The 25,434-nt window shown below is 39.4% G+C and overlaps 1 protein-coding gene across 1 annotated transcript; it reads right to left on the bottom strand.

Moving 5' to 3' along the window:
* Positions 1–9,785: 9,785 nt before the first annotated feature.
* LOC139452725 (lectin BRA-2-like) lies at positions 9,786–20,346 on the bottom strand. The gene is made up of 3 exons (XM_071234300.1): positions 20,112–20,346; positions 12,044–12,217; positions 9,786–9,991 (listed from the first exon to the last, which is right to left on the bottom strand). Exons 1-3 carry the CDS (start codon positions 20,344–20,346, stop codon positions 9,786–9,788), a joined length of 615 nt encoding a protein of 204 aa, XP_071090401.1.
* Positions 20,347–25,434: the final 5,088 nt, after the last annotated feature.

Here is a 25,434-nt window from a genome sequence, read left to right as displayed (position 1 = left end):
CGATCCCAATTGCGTGGACAACAAACAAACAAAACTTACAACTAGGCCCATTTCTTTCTTTCCCCTATAAGTGTTTTTTCCTATTGGTATGATCAATTGCATAAGAATGCTATTGGCTAAATCTTACTGGGATCAAATCTTTGACCCAAATTGCTGAGGCACATTTATGTCTTACATCTATATATATTATGGTGATAGTATTTGCTGAAGGCATACTAGTGATGGAAAGAACAATGTCGCTCCCTATAACCTCACCTGTACATTTAATGGACAGATAGGATGCAGTTCGCTCACGTGATGAAAGTGAGCACTCGCTCTCTCTCTAACACACACACACACACATACACTCTCTATCACACACACATTCTCTCTCTCTCTCTCTCTCTCTCTCTCTCTCTCTCTCTCTCTTACACACACCACACATATTCTCACACACCACACACACTCTCGCATACACACGGAATGTGTATACATGCACTGAGCGTCATATCATGATCTTCAAGGCTCTGACATTGGTGGTGGTAGAAATATTTCAAAATATTCTTATTGTTCGGAAAATGGTTTTGTACATATATTTTATGTCCGTTTTAATGAATTTTGTCAACCGTCAATGGCGAAATACCTGAACGTTTACTCGTTCTTGATATGATAGTTGAACCCATTACTTTTCGTTGTAACGGCCAGTAAACTTACACTGCTAAGCATGATCAAAAGCGCCTAAGACACTTAACAATTATTATAGGGGGTGGGTGGGGAGATATGGGAGAGGTGGGGTTGGTCTTTGGACTGTAACGTATTTATCTGACCCGCTCCACCTAAATACATGTAACTCTTTTTTCATCACAACCACCACCCCACAACCCACACCTAACCCCATCCCCCATCATATCCCCCTCATCCATCCCCGACCCCCCGGGGATTGGGTGTGCTGGGATTTAAAAGGAACCATAAGACAGAAGATGAAATATTTCTATTCAAGTGTCAGACACTGTATGTTGATAATGCTATTTTTTAAACGTTTATAAAATTATTCTTATACAACGACGTCACCCCATTTAAACTTATGATACGCCATATAAAACAGATCGGTTGCTATATGGTTAATAACAATTTTACCTTCACATATACACAAAAATCGAAGAAAGATACTGAGTATACCTACAATGTTATAGGTATAATAGCTGTTCTAACACTCAGCAGAGGGATGTAATTAAAAAACTGCGTTATGTTTACGTGTTAAATATCTCCCTCTGAACATGTTACACGTTGTAAGTGCCAGAAGTAGTTGTAAAGGTTCTGACCCGTGAAGATCCGGGGTAGAATAGGCCTTCAGCAACCCAGGCTTGCCGCAAAAAGCGACTATGCTTGTCGCAAGAGGCGACTAACGGGATCGGGTGGTCAGGCTCGCTGACTTGGTTGATGCATGTCATCGATCCCAATGGTGTGGACTTGGTTGATGCATGTCACCGATCCCAAGTGCGCGCATCGATGCTCATGATGTCAATCACTGGATTGTCTGGTCCACACTTGGTTGGTTGGTTGTTTTACGCCCCCTCAGCAACATTCCAGCTATATGACGGCGGTCTGTACATAATCGAGTCTTGATCAGATAAAGCAGTGATTGATATCATGAGCATCGATCCACGTAGTTGGGATCGATGACAAGCTTCAACCAAGTCAGCAAAATTCAGCAGGACAGAATTCATACCTTTTCAGTCAGTGCCGATGGGTGCAGAGCCGTGATTGCTGCCCGGGGCGGTCACACGAAATACTGTGTTCCGCGCAACATTGTGGCCTTATGTGACATGCCAATGAAATGTTTTTAATTCCTTTGTACAACGACAACATGTGACTATCGAGCTCCAAAATTTCATTTTTGTATCTATGATATTAAATTAAATATATCAACGATATTAGGTACAATATATTTACTAAAAATCTACCCTGCGTTTCTTATTCTTTGAAGAGTGTATATTCACGCCGAACCTTGTCTCGCAACAAACATCATTACTGTCTGACAAGTCCAAGGGAGGCAACTCCACACAGATAATTGCGGCACTTCAGACGCCTGCGCTCCAACAATGTATTTGACACAACGCGTTATAGTTTCTGTAGATTTTATGATGACAGTGTGCTCCGAGTGTGTCCGAGAAGACGACACACCTTTTGCGTCATGCTGCGATGTGACCCACAAAGGAGAAAAAATAATTTAGGATTGAAGGAGGATGAAATTATCTATTTACTTATGCACATTGTGTGCATGGTGGGTGCACCTGATAGAGAAGGACACGCTCACCTTCTGCGAACACCAGGCGTCATCACTGATTTTCTGTTATCCATTCATATAATCACCATCACCATGGGCGGATACAGCTTTTTTTAAAAGGGGGGTGCACAATTAAGATCTATTTATTGTCTTTGGTGGTAATTTATACAGAAATAAAGATTTTTTTCGAAATAAAAAGGGGGGGGGGGGGGGGGGGGGCTCTATATCCGCCCATGATCACTATTTAGCCTTTTATTTCCAATGAAATCTGTTTCAGCAGGTACTGATTATTCTCCGGCGTTGACGTTACATGTGTGCTTTCAATTCAGGGAAAACATGTCATGACAATAAACTAGTTTAATGTTTTATAGATCTGTTCAATAATATTCAACTGTCCCCTGTTAAAACAATGTCTTGGTTTATATGTAGTACATGTATTACAATGTTTATGATATTTAGTTTTTTAGTGGGGCGATGGCTCAAAACAGAAACATATCCGCCTTTCTTTTTTCCGCATCACTGAACTTTTGTCAAGGCCCCAAGGCAAGTTATAGTAATAACCTGTGTGGAACGTCAATCAGGTCCAACGTCGTGCCCACAGGTGTCCTCATCAGCTTCGTTCGCGGAACTCCGTGCACTAGTGTCAGACCAATGAACATGCGCTTGGTTTGATGGCAATCCTTACTTGAAATTTGTTAATAGCTGGAATATGAACCTAATCAGAAAGACAATCTAAAAGTGTAGATAATGCACACCGAATGCACATACAACCTTTTACTTTAAAACAAATCAATTTGATTTTATCAGGTTATTGTTGTGTTAAATTCTCAGTTAAATATTTTATAAACTGACGACTCAACAGGAGAGTGAGTGAGTTTGGTTTAACGCCGCTTTTAACAGTATTCCAGTTATATCGCGGCGTGTTAGCTTATTGTGCGAGGAAAGCACCAAGTGATGCATGTCTCAGACGTTTACCACTTCGTTTACCACAAACCTAGAAACATAACCGAGGCGAACCGGGATTCGAAACCACAATCGTAGGTTTCTGGACTCAACAGGAGAAACGTCGAGGTAACACACCATCGTCAATTCACAATGATTGCACGAGAAGGCATACAGACGGACGCAGTCATAACATACTTGTTCATATATATTCAATACAACACGTATACAATAGTACTATCGTATTAAAGTTTTAAAATATACGAGAATCATCTATAAAGTCTACTTGTGCACAACAAATCCCTTCAAGGTTTATTCGAAATAAAAACGTTACAACGTAATAAATATTCATAGTACTTGTACATTTAAAAGGAATATGGCGACTGTGCGTATTGCTCTAAGACACCAATACTGATGGCGTATTAGACTTATACAGAAATGGTTGAACGTATTACAGTGGTACCTCAAAGGTTGTGATGCATTACAATAATACAGCAACGGTTGTACGAGGCCCTCGCAAATAGTTCTAAGCCTGATTAACTCTCAACTCTGGGCCATAAAAAGTGACCTAGTCAATGTAGTACATTGTTTGAGCCGTTCATTTCACGTGTATTTGGTCTGTTGAGGCTGTTTGTATAATAGTGACAGTCTGTTGAATGTGATAGGAGTCCAAATGAACACAGAAATGGAAAGGAACGAGAACCGAGCAGTCATCAAGTTTTTTACTTTAGAGAAAAGTACTCCCCAAGAAATTCATGACCGCATGTAACATGTGTCAAATACCACTTCTCCAGCACCAAAGAAATCCAAGTCTTTACGATCAGTGAAGAAAGTTATGATCCCTGTGAATGCACAGGGTGTGATTCTTGTTGATTACTTAGAAAGTCAAAAGACTATCACTGGTGCCTGCCTGCTATTCTGATTTGTGTCATCGCCTGAGAGATTCTGTCAAAGAAAGGCGGCGAGGAATGCTGACTGCTTGAGTTCTACTTTTTCATGACAATGCCTCTTTTCAAACCTCTCCACTTGCAAAGGCTGCTGTGCGACAAGGTAGGTTCGAAGAGCTACCCCACCCTCCATACTCGCCAGACCTGGCACCAAGTGATTTTAACCTGTTTCCTAAACTGAAAGAACGCATTCCCGGAAAGCGCTGTGACCACTACGATGACCCCAAAGCTGGCTCGATTGCGTATTCCAGGATGACTTCAGAACACACATTCCTTACTGGAATCGAAAAGCTTCACTGTCACTATTCCAAGTGTTTTGAAAAGCAGGGAGATTATGTTGAAAAATAATTAAACACTTTCGCAATTGTTGGTTTTCTTTGTTAGACTTAAAACTTTTGACCAGCCCTCGTAACGTATCAGAACAATACAGCAACGGTTGTGATGTATCACAATGATACTTCTAAGGTTGTGACGTATTACAATACTACAGCAACGGTTTTGACGCATTACAATACTACAGAAACGGCTGTGAGGCATTACAATAATACAGCAACGGTTGTAACGTATTACAATACCACAGCAACGGTTGTTACGTATTACAATATTACAGCAAGGGTTCCGACGCATTACAATAATACAGCAACGGTTGTGAGGCATTACGATACTACAGCAACGGTTCCGACGTATTATAATACTACAGCAACGGTTGTGACGCATCACGATACTACAGCAACGGTTGTGACGCATTACAATACTACAGGAACGGCTGTAACGTATTACAATAATACAGCAACGGTTGTGACGCATTGGAATAATACAGGAACGGTTGTAACGTATTACAATACTACAGGAACGGCTGTGAGGCATTACAATAATACAGCAACGGCTGTAACGTATTACAATAATACAGCAACGGTTGTTACGTATTACAAAATGACAGCAACGGTTGTAACGTATTACAATACCACAGCAACGATTGTTACGTATTACAATATTACAGCAAGGGTTCCGACGCCTTACAATACTACAGCAACGGTTCCGACGCATTACAATAATACCGCAACGGTTGTGAGGCATTACGATACTACAGCAACGGTTCCGACGTATTATAATACTACAGCAACGGTTGTGACGCATTACGATACTACAGCAACGGTTGTGACGCATTATAATACTACAGGAACGGCTGTAACGTATTACAATAATACAGCAACGGTTCCGATGTATTAAAATAATGCAGTAACGGTTGTGACGTATTACAATAATACAGTAACGGTTCTGACGTATTACAATAATGTATGCAGCATCGGTTGTGACGTATTACAATAATACAGGAGCAGGTTTGACGTATTACAATAATACAGCAACGGTTGTAACGTATTACAATAATACAGCAACGGTCAATACCACAGTAACGGTTCCGACGCATGACAATAATACAGAAACGGTTCCGACGCATTACAATGTAACAGCAACGGTTGTGACGCATTAAATCCATGTCGGGAATCGAACACGGGTCTTCGGCGTGACGGGCGAACGCGTTAACCACTAGGCTACCCGGCCTTCTTAATGATAAAAACTCAGTATGATTTGGTAAATTACTGTTTTCTTTAATTCTAAATTAGGAAGTCTCAAATGTAGGTGTGAAATTATTCAAACAAAAGAATAGTTTAAATTAACATTCTCATAAGATACATGTGTATCTATACACTATATTTCCTTTTCTGTTAGAGCTTATGGTTAACTCTCTTATTTAAATCCCCTTTCACTGGTTGGTTATCCTTATTGTAGTATTTCCAATCAGCCCAGGGGGCACGGGTGGCCCAGGCGTCTAAGGCGCCGCGATTCGCTGTGCAGAGTTGCGTCCCTTAGGCACGCCAGAAACCTATGATTGTGGGTTCGAATCCCGGTTGCCCAAATTATGTTTCTAGATTTGTCAGCACCATACCCGTGCTCGTGGGTTTCACCGAAGTGGTAAACGTCTGAGACCTGCATTACTTCGGGTTTTCCTCCCACATTAAGCTGACACGCCGTGTTATAACTGGAATACTGTTAAAAGCGGCGTTAAACCCAACTCACTCACTCACTCACTTTCATGGGACTGGTTTGAAAGTAGCCTGTAAACATGGAAAGCATTGTACTTATTACACAGAGGCTGTCAAGGGAACCAAATTGATAAGATGGCCACGAGAGATGCTAGAGTCATCGTTCAGCTTGTCCCGGAATGGCACGATTAGTCACAAATAAATCATGAACTCACTCTGTTCAGAGGACATGTAGGCCATCTGCTTCTGTTTCGGGTCTGTGTCTATCTTTATCAGTCTCTCCCCAATATGGCATTTGTCACACTCCGGACAGTTTTCACGCCAACGCTGACACATCGACAGGCTCCCCAGGAGAAGATGTGATCACGAGAACAGTCAGCCTGAGGAAAATACCTAGCAATCTAAGCAAAGGAAACCATTTCTATATTTTTTCCTTTTCTTTCCTTTTTCTTGTTTCACCCTAAAACATGAGTACCAAGGGAATTAATCGTTCCTCAATTTTGTCCATTATTGACTTACTGGAAGCGAATTTCAAACAATTTGTTAAGTTTGTGCGTGGATATAGCCCTATGGCATCACGTAATGACAACAACAAAATATTCATAATTCCACGATTCATTCTATGTAAGGCTCAGAACTTATCAACCCTCGTAGCATGCATGGGGGCACCGGTGGCCCAGTCGTTTAAGGCACCGCAATTCGCTGTGCAGAGTTGCGTCCCTTAGGCACACCAGAAACCTATGATTGTGGGTTCGAATCCCGGTTCGCCCTGATTATGTTTCTAGGTTTGTCAGCACTATACCCGTGCCCGAGGGTTTCACCGAAGTGTTAAACGTCTGAGACCTGCATCACTTCGGGTTTTCCTCCCACGCCGTGATATAACTCGAATACTGTTAAAAGCGGCGTTAAACCAAACGCACTCACTCACTCACTCGTAGCATGCATAAAAACATTGTGTATGGATTTTTTGGGTTAATTTTTCTAATACTGCTTGGGTCCCAGTCCAACGAAAACTTGATATTCCGTGTGTTGCTCATAGCCACCTGGGCTGAACATTCTAAATGTCGCCGATATTTGATTTATTTATCAATATTTTGACTACAGTGGACATCTCATCACAATTCGAATATAGTTTAGAACACAAGAGAAATGCATGCACTTATTATCGGTTAAATACGGTAAGAGTGTACCTGCCGCAACCGGTTCATTGAATGTCAAATTAGTGCCACGAAATCAATAAAGCAACGTGTATGACGAGTGCATGTGCAAAGTCATTCGCGAGAACAGCTTTTCCATCTGCATGTACATGTATACTCAACAACAAAAGTTCCTGTGACACCAATATTTTAGTGTACTTTTCAAACAAGTAAAGTTTGGTTTTCAATATTGTAGTACATGTATGGAATCAAGTCACAAAAACGCAACTGCTACAGAAAAGCATACATTTCATCGAAAAGTTTACTTTTATGCCAGCCCCATGCATTTCACTACCCAAGAATGGGTATAAAAAACGTGCGTTAACGTGATTCCATATGCATTGTTTAGCATCGTGCTGAAAACAACCACACAGAAAAAGGGTTTGGGTGATCCTGAAAAACAACAAAATTACGCAATTATTCAACATTACGAAATGCCGCGCCTGTCCGAAAGCGAGCGTCTGTGAGCCATTGGTATGCTTGAAGCAGGATCGAGTCAACGTGATGTTGCAAGACAATTTAACGTCCACAGAAACACCATTTGGTGTTTATGGCAACGTTGGCAAGAGACGAATGCAGTCAGAGGCCATCCTCGGAGTGGCAGGTTTACGCGTAACCAATAATCGACAAGACAACTGGATTCGAACTGGATTCGAACTGGATTCGACTCCAGCCATCAACATTGACTGCAAGAAGCATCCCTGGCCTTCGACGAATATCTTCACTGGTGATAGTACCTAGAGCTAGGGACCAGATAGAAGCGGAGACGGAAGATGTACAGATTTAAAAACAAATGCAGCAAAGAGGGTTTGGGTGATCCTGGCACAGTCAGGCTGGTTAGGCTCATCTCAGCTCAGGGCCCTTGCCCCCTCTGTACGCAGCCCAGACAGCGAATGGGACTTCTCCCAGGAAGCGCTGCCTAGTCGAACCAACCCAGAACTTTTCGGAGAATCTGAAGACTCTCCAACTCTGCAGCCTTCTGCATTACCCAGATTGTCATACGGGCTGTTTTCCTGGTGGCAAACCCGGGTACTCTCCCAATGTCAACTGATTGGGAGGTACCAAACCTGCAGGACAGAGAACAATGGGGAGTCGAACAACTTGGCTATTTCGATGCAAGCGTCACATTTCGAAAGCGAGGTCCGCATATATGCCCAGTTTTTCCTAAATCTTGTCAATCACATTAGTGTCCAAGGGGACCGAAAATTCAATGACATAAATGATTTCATTGGATTTTTTAAACAGGACACAATCAGGTTTGTTGGCTGTAAACGGGCCTTTTCCAAAGAATTTCGTATTTACTATTTTCCATGACGCCCTTTGGTACATGGGAAGCAAGCGTGACATTTTGGAAGCGAGGTTCTCATATTTGCCATGTTTTTCCCTTTCCAGACAATCCCATTTGTGTCCACAGTGACAGAGAATGAACAACAGCTCATCTGACTGGCAAACTTGGCACTTTAAGCAGCATCAGATGCCAAGCATCTTTTGTTGTTTGTCTCAGGTCATGGGTCAGATTGTTTCGCAGCCATATTAAATTGAAAGTTTTCAGACGCTTACAGGTCTACTGCAGTAGGTATATGTTTTCTTCTGAAACTTGAAATGATTTATTTAAAAAGAAATTATCATTCTTGTACTTTCTGATATAAAAGTTCTAATGCAGTAAGAATGAGTTTTCTGAAACATAATCCAAACTAGAAGTGCTAATAACATTGTTACAAACAGAGCTGAGTCCGTTGTGCTTTCTGGTTTAAAGTAACAGATTCAGTAAGATTATCCAACAACCTTAACGAGATAGATATATAAGGTTTTAAGTGTTACTGCAACATATGGATGCCTTAATGCTAAGTCAGTTTCGACAATGACAAATTGTGTTTGAGTGTTCTGACTTTGTTTATTAATCAAAGTGAGTCATGAAGCATGGACATACACAATCAATATATCGATCGCTTGGTGCCCGGAATGTCTACTTAGAGCTATATATGAAGATTTATTATTCATAATCATAATTTCTAAAAATAACAAGAACTTCATATGTTAATAATTTTACTTAAGTAAACAAAGAGATATCTGTGGATTGAATTGAAGGGTTTTAAATACGAGTGTGCTTTCTTAAGCTTTAGTGATCGTGAACAAACCTGCTCACGTGTCAGCAGCTTTAAGTATTACCCTTGACTTGACATATGTTATATGATACATGATGAATATTTTATGTTCATTTTAACATGACTCTGGGTTCTTCTTAAACCATCCGGTGTTGGTATTATCGTTACAAGCACATCTGACGATGTTTACAAAAAGTACATGTACGAAAGTGTATCATCCCTTGACGAAGGTTGCTTAATTTCCGATTCCAAACTGGAGTAATTCTCCTTTCTCGTCTTCTTTTTCACAACACCACCTCACACGCAGTGTGATACAGAAAGATACAGTATCCGTTGTGCCATCTTCTTGGAACTAGATCATAGAGGACGACACACTTATAGCCTGATGATAGCATCGGTTGCCCTGGGTACCAGCAGGTATAGTTAACCAGGGAGCCGTCCGGCCATCTGAACTCGCCGTCAATATGATGCAGCCCAGTCCATATTTCACCTGGAAACAATTTTTCAAATGTATTTTAATCCATTACCATGCATTAAAATGAGTGAGTGGGTGAGAGAGTGCGGTTTAACACCTAGCGTGTTTCAGTTCATCCCAAACTTGTTATCATTATTGTTGGTGGAAACCCAAGTAACGACGATAAACATTTACCACTTTAAAAAAAAACATGAGCAGGGGTACCGTGCTGACAAAAGAAAAGTTATAATTATAGTCAGGATCGAAGCCTTGATCAGTGGATCCTGACGCGCTTATGAATATTGCGAGACCTTAGACCAACGTTCTATAATAACATGGGCGGTGCAATCTGTACTGAACCAAACAATGAAGTATAACAAGAACAGAAGGATCTCACTATTGTCAGGCAGTTAACATAGTTAGAAACATCCCACAATCGTGTATCGTTCAATACAAACACATTCCACCCGACTCAAATCATCTTCCCGAGGCAAGAGAGTTAACTGACTATAAAAGTCCAGTTTCCACCCTTGCCGAACTAGGCTGGGATTATGGAGTTACATTTTGGCTGGACTAACAAGTCTATGCATAGTACAATCAAAATCGCGCACCGAAATCGAAATCCGGTTCGTAAACATTTCGGTCGATTGCAGCATTTGCAAAGCATGTGCACCGCCAATTCGTTGTCAACAGATATTTTCCAAATCTTTTCATGTTTTTAATCAAGGTGCACACATGATTTGATGTATTTCGCGAAGTAAGAACCTTTTTTTATCACCAAATAGGTCATGATGGTAGATCAGATCGTCTTGATTGGGCGCCACCATTTTGTTTGAAGCAAATGCATGTGATACGAGAGGTGGAATCTGATTGGTCCATATGGGAGAGGCATAGCATGGACATAACTCGTAATAGCCACTGGTGGCGCTACGATCGAGCCCAGGAATTCCAGCCTAGTTCGGCAAGTGTGGAAACTGGACTTTTAAAGTCAGTTAACTCTCTTGCCTCGGCAAGATGACTCAAAAGGGAAGGATCATACTCTGCAACATGACTGACTGATGACCGTGTGGGTCGACGCTCATGCATTCTCGTTCGGTTGGCCTAGACTCGATATAGCTGTAATAGTATAGCTAACAGCGGCGTTAACAACATTTACTCGTCTGGTGTATATTTTATACTTCGATTTTGCAAAATTTAGAATGATTTCCAAGATAATCTTATGCTTCATATCCTTGGGGTAAATATTACATGTCAACTCATGATAACTTGGGTAAATAATTCATCTCATGACAGTATGTTTTGTTTGTTTGTTTGTTGTTTAACGCCGCGCTCAGAAATATTCCAGCTATTTCACGGCGGTCTGAAAATAATCGAGTCTTGACCAGACAATCCAGTGATTGACCTCATGAGCATCGATCTAAGCAATTGGGATCGATGACATGCATCAACCAAGTCAGCGATCCTGACCACCCGATCCCGTTAGTCGCCTCTTACGACACGCATAGTCTCCTTTCACTGCAAGCATGGGCTGCTGAAGACCTACATGTATTCTACCCCGGAATCTTCACGGGTCTCATGACAGTATGTGTATACGTTGCATTGTCATCTGTATTGTGTATAATACACATTTTCATTTTATAAACTCAATGTTTGATGCTTAGTTGTAGTGGCAAAAAGCATGGATAATCCTCCCCACTCTGCATTTTTGCCGAGTGAAGAAATTTCAAGACGGGCCCCCTATGTGACAAAAAGACAAATCATCCCTCACAATGCTCCACTGATTACAAGTACTTTGGTCAATCCCTCCTTAGTAATTAGTTTCATTATAGATATAGTTTGTATCAAGAAATTACCAACGTGACTATCACAAAACCAGATATCAAATGATTGTAATTGGCAACGTCATTATATCAGAAACAAGCAGTGGCTGAAACGGTAAAACAAGTTGAGTTTTTTTCCGAAAAGGCAATAAAGTTTTTGTTTTGTTGGACAGAACCAAGTTGATGACATGGCCACAAGAGAGGCAAGAGTCGACATTCGGTTTCTCCCGGAATGGAACGAGTGGTCACGAATGACGCATGAACTCACCCAGTTCGGAGGACATGTAGGCCATCTGTTTCTGTTTTGCGTCTGTGTCTATCTTGACCAGTCTCTCCCCACTATCATTGCATGTGGCGTTTGCTGTTTGCCAGTCACTTTCCACGCCAATTTTGATACACAGATGGGCTCCTCGGGAGAAGATGTGATCACGAGGACAATCAGCTGAAACAAATAAATAAAGCTGTAGAAGAAATGTTGAATTTGTTTTTATTTTCTTTACTTGACACCAAAACATGTCGCTTTGTTGACTTAGCTTTCCTTCAAATATATAATTTATTGCCATGTAAAGGTCTGGACCTGACTATATCCGGTGATATTACGAGCAATATCCCCAATGTTTGTTTGTTTGTTGTTTTACGCCGCAAACAGCAATATTCCATATATATGGCGGCGGTCTGTAAATAATCGATGCTGAATGAATGGTATATGACATATACCCTGGACTGTAGATCGGCCTAAGTCAATCTTTCTGTCTTGGCACCGTAAACATAAACACATTCCTGAACAGCAGAAGTTACCTACACAGCTCTTTTTCTAATGCGTTCCATGATGTAATGTTGAACGGTTATCGTCCACAAACATATTCTTCCTTCATTCGAACCAAATTCCAACTTGCTTCCTTGAAAATCGAAAAGTATAAACTGTTGAATTCTTGATGACCACACAGGCAGCATTTCAGCATTTGCCCGATGTGTATGCAAAGTTTCATAAATAAATATTTAACAGTTTATGAGTTAATGCTCCGCAAACGAACCCTAGCCTCATTAGAACCAAGGTCGAATTGATTGCCTTGCCTTGGTAATTCAGCAAATATAAACTTTCTTACCACCAAAATGAACCGGTTCAGTACATGCCTGATGCGAATACAAAGTTTCACCTCATGATGAACCGTCTAGGAATTATGCTCTGGAATCGAAACGCGTCGGACGGGACAAGTTTCTACATCCGGCGCAAAACGTCATTTGGGTGGGACAAAATAATGGAAGCATCAAAGGTAGCAACGTACAACCAGTGTAGCCATGGAGGTTATAATAATAATAAAAATAATAATAAAGCGACAAAACCCTTTCCATGTCCAATAGACATATCTGCATAAAAGCAGAGTCGATTGTACGATTCCGACTATATGATAAGCATGTGTATATGAACCACTATCAAATAGCAATGATAGCAGGTGTTCGCGAAAAGGTGAGCTCCACCAGTGGCGCCCGTCACAAACCCGTGCAAAGGCAAGTCAATTGTTCAGCTGAAAAACACGGGAGCATATGGTACAAGTCAAAATAGGGAATGGCATCAGACATCATTTTTGTCACTGATGCGTCAGATTTGGGAATGTCATCAATATGTCTACCATAAAACGTTTTGAAAGCTTGACTGAGGCCTTGAATGTTGTAACCTTGATCAAACAACTTCTGAGCAAGAGTCGTATAACCCTCTTTGAAAGAGCATGCTCGATTGTATCTCAAACGTTGTGAAATATAAACACCAAAGGTTGTAGCTGCTTGAATATTGATCGACATGAAGGGGAAGTTGACCATTGGAAAGTTGAAGTCATCCCTCTTGTCATACAGACTTGTTGAGAGTGTTTTGTCACTCTGAATCTTTATGCATACATCTTGATATGAAACAGATGAGGCGGTCTCACTGGTCGCCTTCATTTCTAGTTCAGGTGGGTAAATCAAGGGAAGGGAATTGGCTATTTGATTGTTATTGAACGATATCAGACCATCGATATACCTGAAGCTTACGTTAAACTTCTTTGCCAGATTACCATGTTTTAACTTTGTCAATCCGAATAGAAATTCCGATTCATATGTATAAAGAAACAGATCCAAAGAAGGGGAGCACAACTGCTTCTTGCCTAAATGTCTTAAGCCCAAATATTACATAGATGTTATCAATGAAGAAGTGAAGCTTTTCACATATTGTTTTCTCAGTAAACTTCAGATGTCATTTGCGTCCATTTTTGACAAATTAATGTGAATCTCTAAAGATAGATACTCCTATTTTTTACATATATAGATGTTATCAGTGAGGAAGTGAAGCCTTTCACATATTGTTGTCTTAGTAAACATCAGATGGCATTTGCTATCATTTTTCACAAATTGTTCTGAACCGCTAAATATAGATACGTAGCTGTATCTGTGTTCACGACGTTTTGTAACAAACGCCCCCTGGGTCAATGAATGAAGTTTTTCCTTAAGTTTGTCATTGGGGATAGTGGTGTACAAAGTTGAAAAATCAAATGTTTTGACAGAATGGAACCTGGTTCTTTACTGGTATTGCAAAACGTCAAGCAAATCCTTTGAGTTTTTGAGAATCCACATTATGTCAATTCCACGTGTCTCAAATACTTCCAGTGAATATAAAGAAAGTCCTTTCTGATTGTATTAAGGATGATGGTTAGTCTTTGAGACCGGGATTTGGTGGTACATTTACTTGACCCAGCAATATAACTCTCTCTTTGTACGGATTTTATGCAGCTTTGGAATCTTGTCTTCAGGTTTTAGAGTCAAATCAAAAGTTGACAGTACTGATTTATGGTTTTGGCAGATTTATTCCTCTGGCAATATACTGTCCTTATATGTGGCATTATTTGTTATCATAATGTCATTTATACCTATAAGTTCTTTGATCAAATTAATGTAGTGGTGTTTACATAAAATGGTTATGCTATTTGAGGCCTTGTCAGTGGGAACAACTACAAACTTTTCATGCAGGGCAGCCAGACTTTGGATGACAGCTGGCTGGGAAAGAACAGGTTTCTTCCAATTCCGTTTCCTCTTTTTAAGTTTCTGCATTCTACGAATGACAACATCACGCACTGACTTAACCCACTCTGAAAGACAGGTTCCTCTTCTCATTTGGCCCTTTTGTGGTATATTCTTCGACAGCATCCATAATGATCCCAAAAGTACAGAATACAGACGGGTAGAAAGCTATATCTATGGAAGCAGCCAGTTTGACAGGCTTCAACAATTCAAGCACAATACAAAGTTGACACAATTCAAGCGGCGTGGTATGAGGCTACTTGTACAACTCTGGAAGCAATGGTTACCACTATGGCAATGTTGACTGATACAAAGTGCTTGATAAAAGTACCAGGATCTGCACCGAGACGCCGAAAGAATAAATGAAAGAATAAGGAAGTTGAAATCCATTAAGTCCTCTTTGCTTCATTGTTACTTCCAGAATACGTCTTCCTGTCTCTCTAGTCTATAGCAAGCTTCAACACGGAAGCGACCATCGTTGCTACAGAAAGCTAGATGTATATAAGGGATAAACAAATGTATAGTCGTTTCTGAATTCAGCTTGTGCATCACTGAATCAGTTTATATTTTCATAAAAGGTTTGTAAGAGATTAGAAAAGATCGATATGAAAAGTTTGAACATGTCACACGAGTCACTTGTTTTGGCATTGTTTCTGAAAATCCACTAGCTACTAGCATTATGAAACGTATTTATAAGGCTACTTGCATTATCAAACATATTTATAAAAAGATTAGGAGATTCTTAGGAACCAGTACATCACTGAGCAATCACACTGCTAAGCTGCATTGGTAAACCTTTCACATCTATTCTAAACGCGTGGTCTACACGTGTTAATTGAAATAATCAATATCCGGTTACAAAACACAAGTCGGTTTTCGCAAAGGCTTTTCAAAGGCAGATCACAAGTTCACATTAAATTATTTAATACTCCTAAAAACAAAAATAAGGTGCACAGGTGAACAAAAGGGTTTTGTCAGTACATCAAATTAACTTTTACTTCATCTAAATGCTTAAGAAATATACATTTTTTATTGTAATTTTCACATGCGTCTCAGCATCAATGTTTCTATAACCGAAATACAGTAAACTGCGGTTATAACGAACTCAAAGGGATCACTAATTTTAGTTCGTGATAACCGTAGTTCGTTATAAGTATGTATACAGCTTATATACAACAAATGGCCGGGACTAAAAAATAAGTTAAGTTAAGTAGGACAGTTCGTTATAAGCGTGCTCGTTAAAGACGTAGTTTACTGTATTGAACTTTGATGGCAATAGAAAGTAGTATAGAACAACAGTTTTCTACTTAACACGGCTTGCGAGAAAAAAAATACCAATCATGGTTTGCGTTTTATGACAAGGTCTCGCCATAACTTGCCACTTAAATATCTTTTCAGTTGATTTGTTTGAATGCACGTTTGTGACTTTTCTTATGTAGGTTTGTAATTTTAGGAATTTCAAAATACTCAATATCTAGAAAAAAATGCGTTGAGATTTCTAGAATGTGTTGCTTCCCTGTAGCACGCCAAATTATGTCATCTATGATGAATTTGGAGACAAACTCTTAAGATATACATTTAAAAAACTTATACTGTGTTTCTGAGCTTAAGCTTTTACGTGGTGAAAGTTCAAAAGTTGATTGTATACACATTACCACAACTTTGTAAATGTTAATCATAAATGGATAGAATTTGTTAAACATGTTTTCTTTGAAAGGGTCTCAGTTATAATTATACCCGGAAAAGACGATCTTAAGTCAAAACTTATTATATTAATCAACAAATTTATGGCGGTGTCTGATTGAACGAAATCATCATATGTGGCCTTATATACATTTATTAAAGACTAATTATCTTTAGAACCGTATATTTTGTCTCTGAAAAACAGAAAATGTTGTACTGTATTGAAATGTAGATGTTTTAACCACTATATGTTCTTCTGTCCAGTGTTTGAATCAGTAGCACCCGTAAGCATATATCTCTCACCCTATTATTACAAACATCCAAATATGCTTAAAATGCGCAACCTATTCAACAGAATAGAGTCGGATTGAATGATCTCCGTCCTCCTCAAAAAACATATTTTATACATGTGTACATAATGTACCTGTCCATCAATCATTGAATACTATGTACATGTAGATAATTATCACATCCTCATCCCATATACCCCTTATCCCGCTTCTAGTAGTCTGTGGAATAACGTTCATGTTCTGTTTATTAGATGAAGACCAGTGCGTGGCCAATCAAGATTGTCTGAAAATGTCCATCTGATACCATCTGAGGATCATTGGAAAGATCTGGTCGTATGTGATTCGTGACCTGTAGTCAAAGTTACATGTATGTCATCTGTCATCGCAGACTCCAGCTACAGTACCTCCTGGCTAGTCAACATATCCAAGTGTCACCTTCAACATCTGCAAATTATCTATGACACTGCTGCGAGAACAGTTGTGAAAAACAAGAAATTGGATCATATTCCATCAATCCTCATGAAGCTTCCAAAACTATACAACATACTAGCCTAGCCCACAAATGCTATCAACAGGACGCCCCGCCTTACTTGTCTGATCTCCTGGTGGTATACAGTGCTAGGGGTGACTATTGGTCTGGAAATCACTATTGCGATAACTATTAATATTGAAAGAAACTATTGCGATAACTATTGATATTGCAAGCAACTATTGCGATAAATATCGATGGTTTTCAGTGTATCATTAGAGTTGAATTAAACCTTGGAACTGAAGTTTCCTTTGAATGTAATAACCATAACAACAAATAACAAGTACAGAATGAGATATGAATGATTTGGGGTTTTTTTACCCTAATAATTTAAGAAAAAGAAACTTCCACATTATCATGTGTACATTACTAACACTCATGATCAAAAGAAAATCAAATTTGAAGAGCATTTGACTCAATCGCATGATATGGTAAATACAATCGACACTATCGATATTTCTAACTGAAATCGATACTATCGATCGGAAACTGATTTAACAATCGATTTATTGACTTTAAGTGCTTACCAATAGCAATATATCGATATTTCGATTTATCGTGACGCCCCTAATATACACACTATCACACTCACTGAGATCCGAAAATCAGCTACTCTTTAACATCCGAAGAGTGAGGTCCAAGGGATATGGACATAAAACCTTTGCTAATACAGCTCCACGTACATGAAATAACCTCCTAAATCAGATCTGCTATACTTATTCAGGACCGCTTTGGCGAACAACGTCTTTATCAACATACCTCTCGGGTTATAGTCTAAAAACTACTGGAAAGCCATTCAGCTGTTTCCTGAAGTAAACAGTAGGAATGTCTGCTTGGTGTTGGTGGTATCGACAGTGGGGACTGATGCCTTTCAACAGGATATTCATCAGGAATAACACAATATCAATGTTTGTAAATACTGGAATCAGCTGACGATCCCATGTTCATATATTAATCTCAGCGAAATCTACAGTAATAAACATGAATCACTGTCGTGGAATTCAGGGGTGAAGTAGATGAGGCGGTCTCACTGTAACATTTCATCATGTACTCAACTCTACTAAAATTGTATTTAGGATGCGTCTACAGATTGCTGATAACATTAATCACAATATATACAATATAGTACAATTTTGTTGTAACGACCTGTTTAAATGTTTAGCTGATGACAAGAAATTCTAATCATTGTCAAATATTTTCTAAAGTACATTTCAAAGTCAAAATTAACTAAAATATACTAAAAAAGTTGTTTTTTTACTGTTGTAACCATACACAAACTAGCATTAGGGATGGAAAGGACTATCCATATGTATAAAAAACAGTTGTACTAAGAATATTCTTCACATGGAAAGCCGAATTTGTAACACCCATTTCACAGTTCTGCAATATGTTGTAGGATAATGCCAATTAGTATTTAATAATTAAACCATAAATTGTATAATTCTGACATATCGTAAAATAATGATAGGGTACCGCCCTAGTTCGCCGTATACGCCTGCATAAGAAAACTAAAAAAAGAATTGCAAAACTGCAGGTTGACATTTGCAATTCAATGTCCGGCGCTTTAACAACAGCCAAGACTTCACGTCCATAACATTGTAAAAGTTTTTAAAAAATGTCAAACAGTTGACAACCTGTTTTGGGGCTAGAAATTACTGGTCTTAATCTGTGATAATAACACATTCAGCGAGAGAATTTATGCATGGATGTCAACTTCTGTAGGATGAGAAACACATAAATTTAATCTCTTATGTGTATCACTTCTTAATGCCATTCAAAGACTTAACACATATACAGCTTTTAAAACTGTACCTTCAAGAATTTTAGAACAAGAAGAAGATGCCAATGTGAGTGAATGTGTTCCCTAGATAGTTGAACTAACCAACCATCTCTTATTGTTCTCCCTATTGGGCTCACTCTTCCTTTTAAATAGGTTTCGACTTTTACTGATTTACTGAATACCAGGGGGCACGGGTGGCCCAGTCGTCTAAGGCGCCGCGATTCGCTGTGCAGAGTTGCGTCCCTTGGGCACGCCAGAAACCTATGATTATGGGTTCGAATCCCGGTTCTCCCAAATTATGTTTCTAGGTTTGTCAGCACCACACCCGTACTCGTGGGTTTCACCGAAGCCGTAAACGTCTGAGACCTGCATCACTTCGGGCTTTCCTCCCGCATTAAGCTGACACGCCGTGATATAACTGGAATACTGTTAAAAGCGGCGTTAAACCCAACTCACTCACTCACAACTGAATACCAATATCTTTGTTCTATTGACATTGATGTGCAAACCACACTTCTCGCAATGACACGAGCAACATCCTTAAGCTAGATGCAACCATATCAATTTAAACCCTTATAATTTTAAGGGTTGTCTTGCAAATTGTATGTTTGTAATATCTTTTTTTATTGCTAGGTGCACATATATATATAATATTTTATGTATTGTTATTATCTTTGCTTATTACTCTAAACGGGAAGATGATAAAGGCATAATTACAAACACTTTGGTCACTAAGGAATGTACGTTGGGTATAACACCGTTTTTAACAGTATTCCAGTAATATCACAACGTGTTAGCTTAATGTGGGAGGAAAGCCCAAAGTGATGCAGGTCTCAGACGTTTATGGTATGATGCTGACAAACCTAGAAACATAAACGGGGCGAACCGGGATTCGAACCCACAACCATATGTTTCTAGCGTGCCCAAGAGACGCAACCTCACGCAACATTTACAGCATTATCATCACCATCATCATAATCATCGTTTGTTGAATGGTACTCACGATGTATCCATGAATAGTACATCACTCCGGTGACGTTTATCATCGCTGATGACGTCCTGGTGTAGACAAGATTACTGATGTAACATCGCTGATGTTGTCGTTGATAAAAGAAAGAGGAGCATGATGCATTAGCGAGGCAAGTGGAGGCACAGTGTAAGAGACAGGGAGACAAGGACGGCGTCAGACCCTGTTGTAGAAGGTTTATCGCCACAAAGGATGCGACAAGCTGCAGCATCGTTCTTGTTCGTGAGACACACACATCAACATATGAACCACTGCTGACTCATTGAAAACGTAATCGTATTTCAATCGACTGTCTTTAATTTCCATTGGCCATACAGAATATCACACAGAATTTATATTGATCGGATTGGATTGTGACTTCCTCTTTGAGTGTCCACTTTATTGAAGTAGGTATCCCATGGATACCATTGTGCTCTCCTTCTTGTTGATCTGTTTCTTTATGTTTCTTAATGCATATGAGCTTTAAGTGTATCTATGATCTGATATCATTTAATAATCGTCAACACTGATTTACCCACCAGAACTAGAAACAAAAAGGACCAGTGAGACCGTATCATCGTTCATATTTACATCAATGTATAAAAAATTCAGAGTGACTAAAAACTCTTCAGAAGTCTGTATGAAAAGAGGAATGACTTCAACTTTCCAATAGTCAACTTTCCCCTTAAGTCGAGCAGTATTCGAGCAGCTGCAGTTTTGGTGTCTACATTTCATATACCTTAAGGAACATTCCAGCAAATTCTATCTTCGAAGATTTTATTGAGCATCACACGACTCAAAAGTTGTTTTAACAAGGTTTACATTCAAGGCCTCAGCAAAACTTTCAAAAAGCTTAATGGTAGACATATGGAGGACCTTTCCAAATCTGACGCATCAGGGACAAAAAATGTGGTTTCGGGCCAGACACGCTCACCTTTTCGCGAGCACGTGGTATCAAAACTATTGAATAGTGATTAATAAACACATGGTCATGGAATAGTTGTAATAGTGCGATCGATTCAGCTTTGGATAGATATTTTTTATCGATATGGAAAAGGGGTTTGTCACTCTTAGATCTGTTTTGTTAATATTAGATTTGTAGGGGTCTTCTCGCGTACCCAACACCTGTTGTGTTATGGTTCCAGACCAGAAAAGCGAGATAGTCCCTAGGAAAAAAACTTGTGACTTTTCTTTTTTTACTCGTGGGAAACGGATGGAACTAGTTTTCTTTATTCGTCAATGTTGTGATATGACAGTGTAATTTAGTGTTACAAAATTTTGTAATCGTATTACATCGTTTCTGTATAGAGTCTGTAGAAGTTCATAGCATTGTGTTTTGACAATAATTATTTGTCAGGAATGTATCACTAATTTATTGTAAACAGTGGTGTGGAAGTTATTACATTTAGGTTCTTTTGGAGTCAAGGTTAATCCTGAATCTTCTGGAACGGATATGGAACCTTCTAGAAGGGATTATATATATATATATATATATATATATATATATATATATATATATATATATACATATATATATATATATATATATTCATTTATATTTATAATATTGACATCATTATGCACGAAGATTTTCTTTTCCAAATGATTCATATGACGACACACAACGACACACACGAGTTATATGAAAACATAAAAGGTGTACGCTGTGTCCAGGTGTAGATCAGGAAGATATACATGTGCATGAGTGTTCGCTCGTCCGGGTTTGATTCCCAACGTAGGTACAATGTGTGATTTTGCTGAAATGTTGAGGTAAGCGGCGTGAAACCAGAATCTCTCACATTTGAACAAAGGGCATGTCAACTCGTAATTGTAGGCCAAAAATAATTAGTCGGTCCAATTGTATTTGAACTTTTTGTTTCCCTACTTGTGATTTTGATACGGGCATGCATATCGCTAATAGTTTCAGATGATGATAGCTAGGATGGACCTTTGCTAAAATAACTTCAAGCGGGTGATGATTAAGGCCGTTATCGTCCATTGAGGGCCGTTTCTGCAAGCGAAATAAAGGGTTCTTTTAGACAGCACTCATTTGACGTTTGCATTGTTAACTGTGTCGACTGACGGGATGAGCAAAGTAATTACAGTGGAACATTTGTGTTAAGTAAGTTAGTGGAACATTTGTGACAGATTTACTATATATAATAATATAAGGATATACATCAAACAGCAGACATTCTGAAACAAGTAATATTGCTGATGCCGTTCTGATACAACGTTCAGCAGTGATTTCACGAGCATAACAGATGTTTTGCTGATTCCTTATAGAAAGTATACCTTCCTGTTCAGAATGGGTTACTTGGCTTATGCATCGGCACCTACACGCGGTACCTCATAAACTCGGAATGACCTGAAATAATATATTTTTGGTTGGTCTGTTGTTTAACGCCGCGGTCTGTAAATAATCGAGTCTGGACCTCACAATCCAGTGATTGATATAATGAGCATCAGTCCACGCAATTGGGATCGATGACATGCATCAACCAAGTCAGCGAGCCTGACCACCCGATCCCGTTAGTCGCCTTTTACAACAAGCATAGTCACCTTTTACCACAAGCATGGGTTGCTGAAGACCTATTCTACCCCGGGACCTTCACGGGTCTGAAATAAATGAACACAAAGAGCGTGTAACAGATTAATGATGTTAGAGTCGCGTTCCACATGTAACATGTGGTCGTCTGTGGCAGTCATTGTTACAACTATATTGAGGCGACCATTAGCCAGCTAAACTGCCAAGAAAAAATGTATACACCTGTGTTTGATTGTGAAAATGAAACAAATAAGAAATATTTATTCAAAGGTGATGTATTTTATTCTGGTATCAATTTTGTTTTGGAACTAAGTGGTGTTTAGGCGAATGTTTTTTAGCCCGGTAACCACTGTCGCGTTAATTTCAAGATTTACAGTATATATATCAATACGTCAACAAAATCATTAAATAGATTGAAATGTTAATTACCTGAATCTCTCATTTAGTTGTATAATAGGTTTCCCCTATTTTGACAACCTGCAAAGCATGCACATGATGTTCGCCTCTCTGTGGCACCTGCTCCGGTGTACTGAAGAAGGGATGAGAATTAATGTTGTAATAATGGACATGGAATAAGTGGTTTGCACGGGAGTGTTTCATCAGATGTAGCATGGATAGTATTATTGACATAACAATCAGTTAACTTCGTATCCATCCCATAAATATGCAAATGCGGTTACCAGGCCGTTTGGTTCAAAGGGAGCAAGGCAAATTGGCCACACGTTAAAAGAGTTACGGTATAAGAAGGCTTGAAAAGTCAAACCGCCCAGGAAATGGTCAAAACGGCAAACAGAAAAGTCAAATCGGCCAATGGTAAAGTCAAATCGGCCAATAGTAAAGTCAAATCGGCCAACAGAAAAGTCAAACGGTCAAAGTAAAGTCAAAAAGGCCAATAGTAAAGTCAAATAGGCGATAGTAAAGTTAAAACGGCCAACAGTAAAGTCAAATCGGCCAATAATAAAGTCAAATCGGCCAATAGCAAAGTCAAATAGGCCAATAGCAAAGTCAAAACGGCCAAAGGGAAAGACAAATCGACCAATAGTAAAGTCAAATCGGACAATAGTAAAGACAAAACGGCCAATAGTAAAGTCAAATCGGCCAATAGGAAAGTCAAATCGGCCAACAGGAAAGTCAAATCGGCCAATAGTGAAATCAAAACGGCCTATAGGAAAGTCTAGTCGGCCAATAGCAAAGTCAAATCGGCCAATAGTAAAGTCAAATCGGACAATAGCAAAGTCAAATCGGACAATAGTGAAGTGTAAACGGCCAATAGCAAAGTGATGCAGGATGTCTTCCACTTTGTTGAAACCCTTGGGATGGTGCTATTTGCGTTTAGGAATAGTATGTCTATCTAACTTCACACTTCTCTGACCCGTGAAGATCCGGGGTAGAATAGGTCTCAGCAACCCATGCTTGTCGTAAAAGGCGACTAACGGGATCATGTGGTCAGGCTCGCTGACTTGGTTGATGCAGGTCATCGATCCCAATTGCGTGGATAGATGCTCATGATGCCAATCACTGTATTGTCTGGTCCAGACTCGATTATTTACAGACCGCCGTCATAAAGCTGGAACATTGCTGAGTGCGGCGTAAAACAACAAACCAACAAACCAACCAATCAAACTTCTCTGGCATTTGCCTTTCCATTAGCTCCTCATAAGTCCCTTATACCAACCACAAAAAGTCCCTTGAAATATAATTATAAAATGATGATGGTGAAAATGATATCCATGCTCATAGTCTGGTATAATATTCGATTAAACCTTCAGATACCTTTTCCGTGGATAACTAATGACAGGATTGTCTTCAGTCTACAAATACACATGTACAAGGATATCGTCAACTATTAATCAAATTTCAAAGTAAACAAGTTATTGCTAATCCGTATGACAATGCTCATATGTGTTCTATTGAGGGTTTTGTTCCGCGTTTTGTTTCTTGTGTTGTGTGTTGTGTTTGTTATTTAGCAATACGTATATTTGTTTCTCTTTATGAGTGAGTGAATGAGTTTGGTTTAACGCCGCTTTTAACAGTATTCCAGTTATATCACGGCGTGTCAGCTTAATGTGGGAGGAAAGCCCGAAGTGATGCAGGTCTCAGACGTTTCCCACTTCGGTGAAACCCACGAGCACGGCAACCTGGAAATCTCTTTATTAAACGAGTAAATTAATTTGTGTTCTTGCAGCGAAACATCTCTACACCTTTCTCTATTTCATACGGATACATATCGTTATTATATAATGAAAGGTGAGCATTCAACAACTTGACAAGGGTTATTTTCATTGTAAAAACTATTTCAAACAAAACGAAATGAATATCTTTACTCAAGCAAAAACTGAAACAAACAAATCAAGATCTCTTTAACGTAACTTATGCTGGGATTACACTTTCTTTGAAAATTACAGATTCTGCTACATTTTTGGGTTGAGTCCCGTCCGGGATTCGAACCCCCAATGCCAGAGTGAGGCTCCTTATCGCCAGCCAAGTCAGCGTTCTAACCCACTCAACCACCGAGGCTTCCACAATAATGAAAGTGTTATCCCATCTATAACATTTGTTTCATTTGTCCACTTTCTAAATGGCATTATGTGTTCAAGTGAGTGAGTGAGTGAGTATGGTTTTACGCCGCTTTTAGCAATATTCATGCAATATCACGGCGGGGGACACCAGAAATGTGCTTCACACATTGTACCCATGTCGGGAATCGAACCCGGGTGTTCGGCGCGACGAGCGAACGCTTTAACCACTAGGCTACCCGACCGCCCCTTATGT

Source organism: Haliotis cracherodii, unplaced genomic scaffold (assembly GCF_022045235.1).
Source record: "Haliotis cracherodii isolate W230 unplaced genomic scaffold, xgHalCrac1.p SCAF_9, whole genome shotgun sequence".
NCBI lineage: Eukaryota > Metazoa > Mollusca > Gastropoda > Lepetellida > Haliotidae > Haliotis > Haliotis cracherodii.
This window is presented reverse-complemented; position numbering and strand designations above follow the sequence as displayed.

Coding starts and splice junctions, on each gene's coding strand:
- LOC139452725 (XM_071234300.1), bottom strand. CDS start 20,346: ATGCTGCAGCTTGTCGCATCCTTTGTGGCGATAAACCTTCTACAACAG. Junction 12,218..20,111: donor GTACTATTCATGGATACATC/GTGAGTACCATT, acceptor TATTTGTTTCAG/CTGATTGTCCTCGTGATCAC. Junction 9,992..12,043: donor CTACATGTCCTCCGAACTGG/GTGAGTTCATGC, acceptor AATTGTTTCCAG/GTGAAATATGGACTGGGCTG.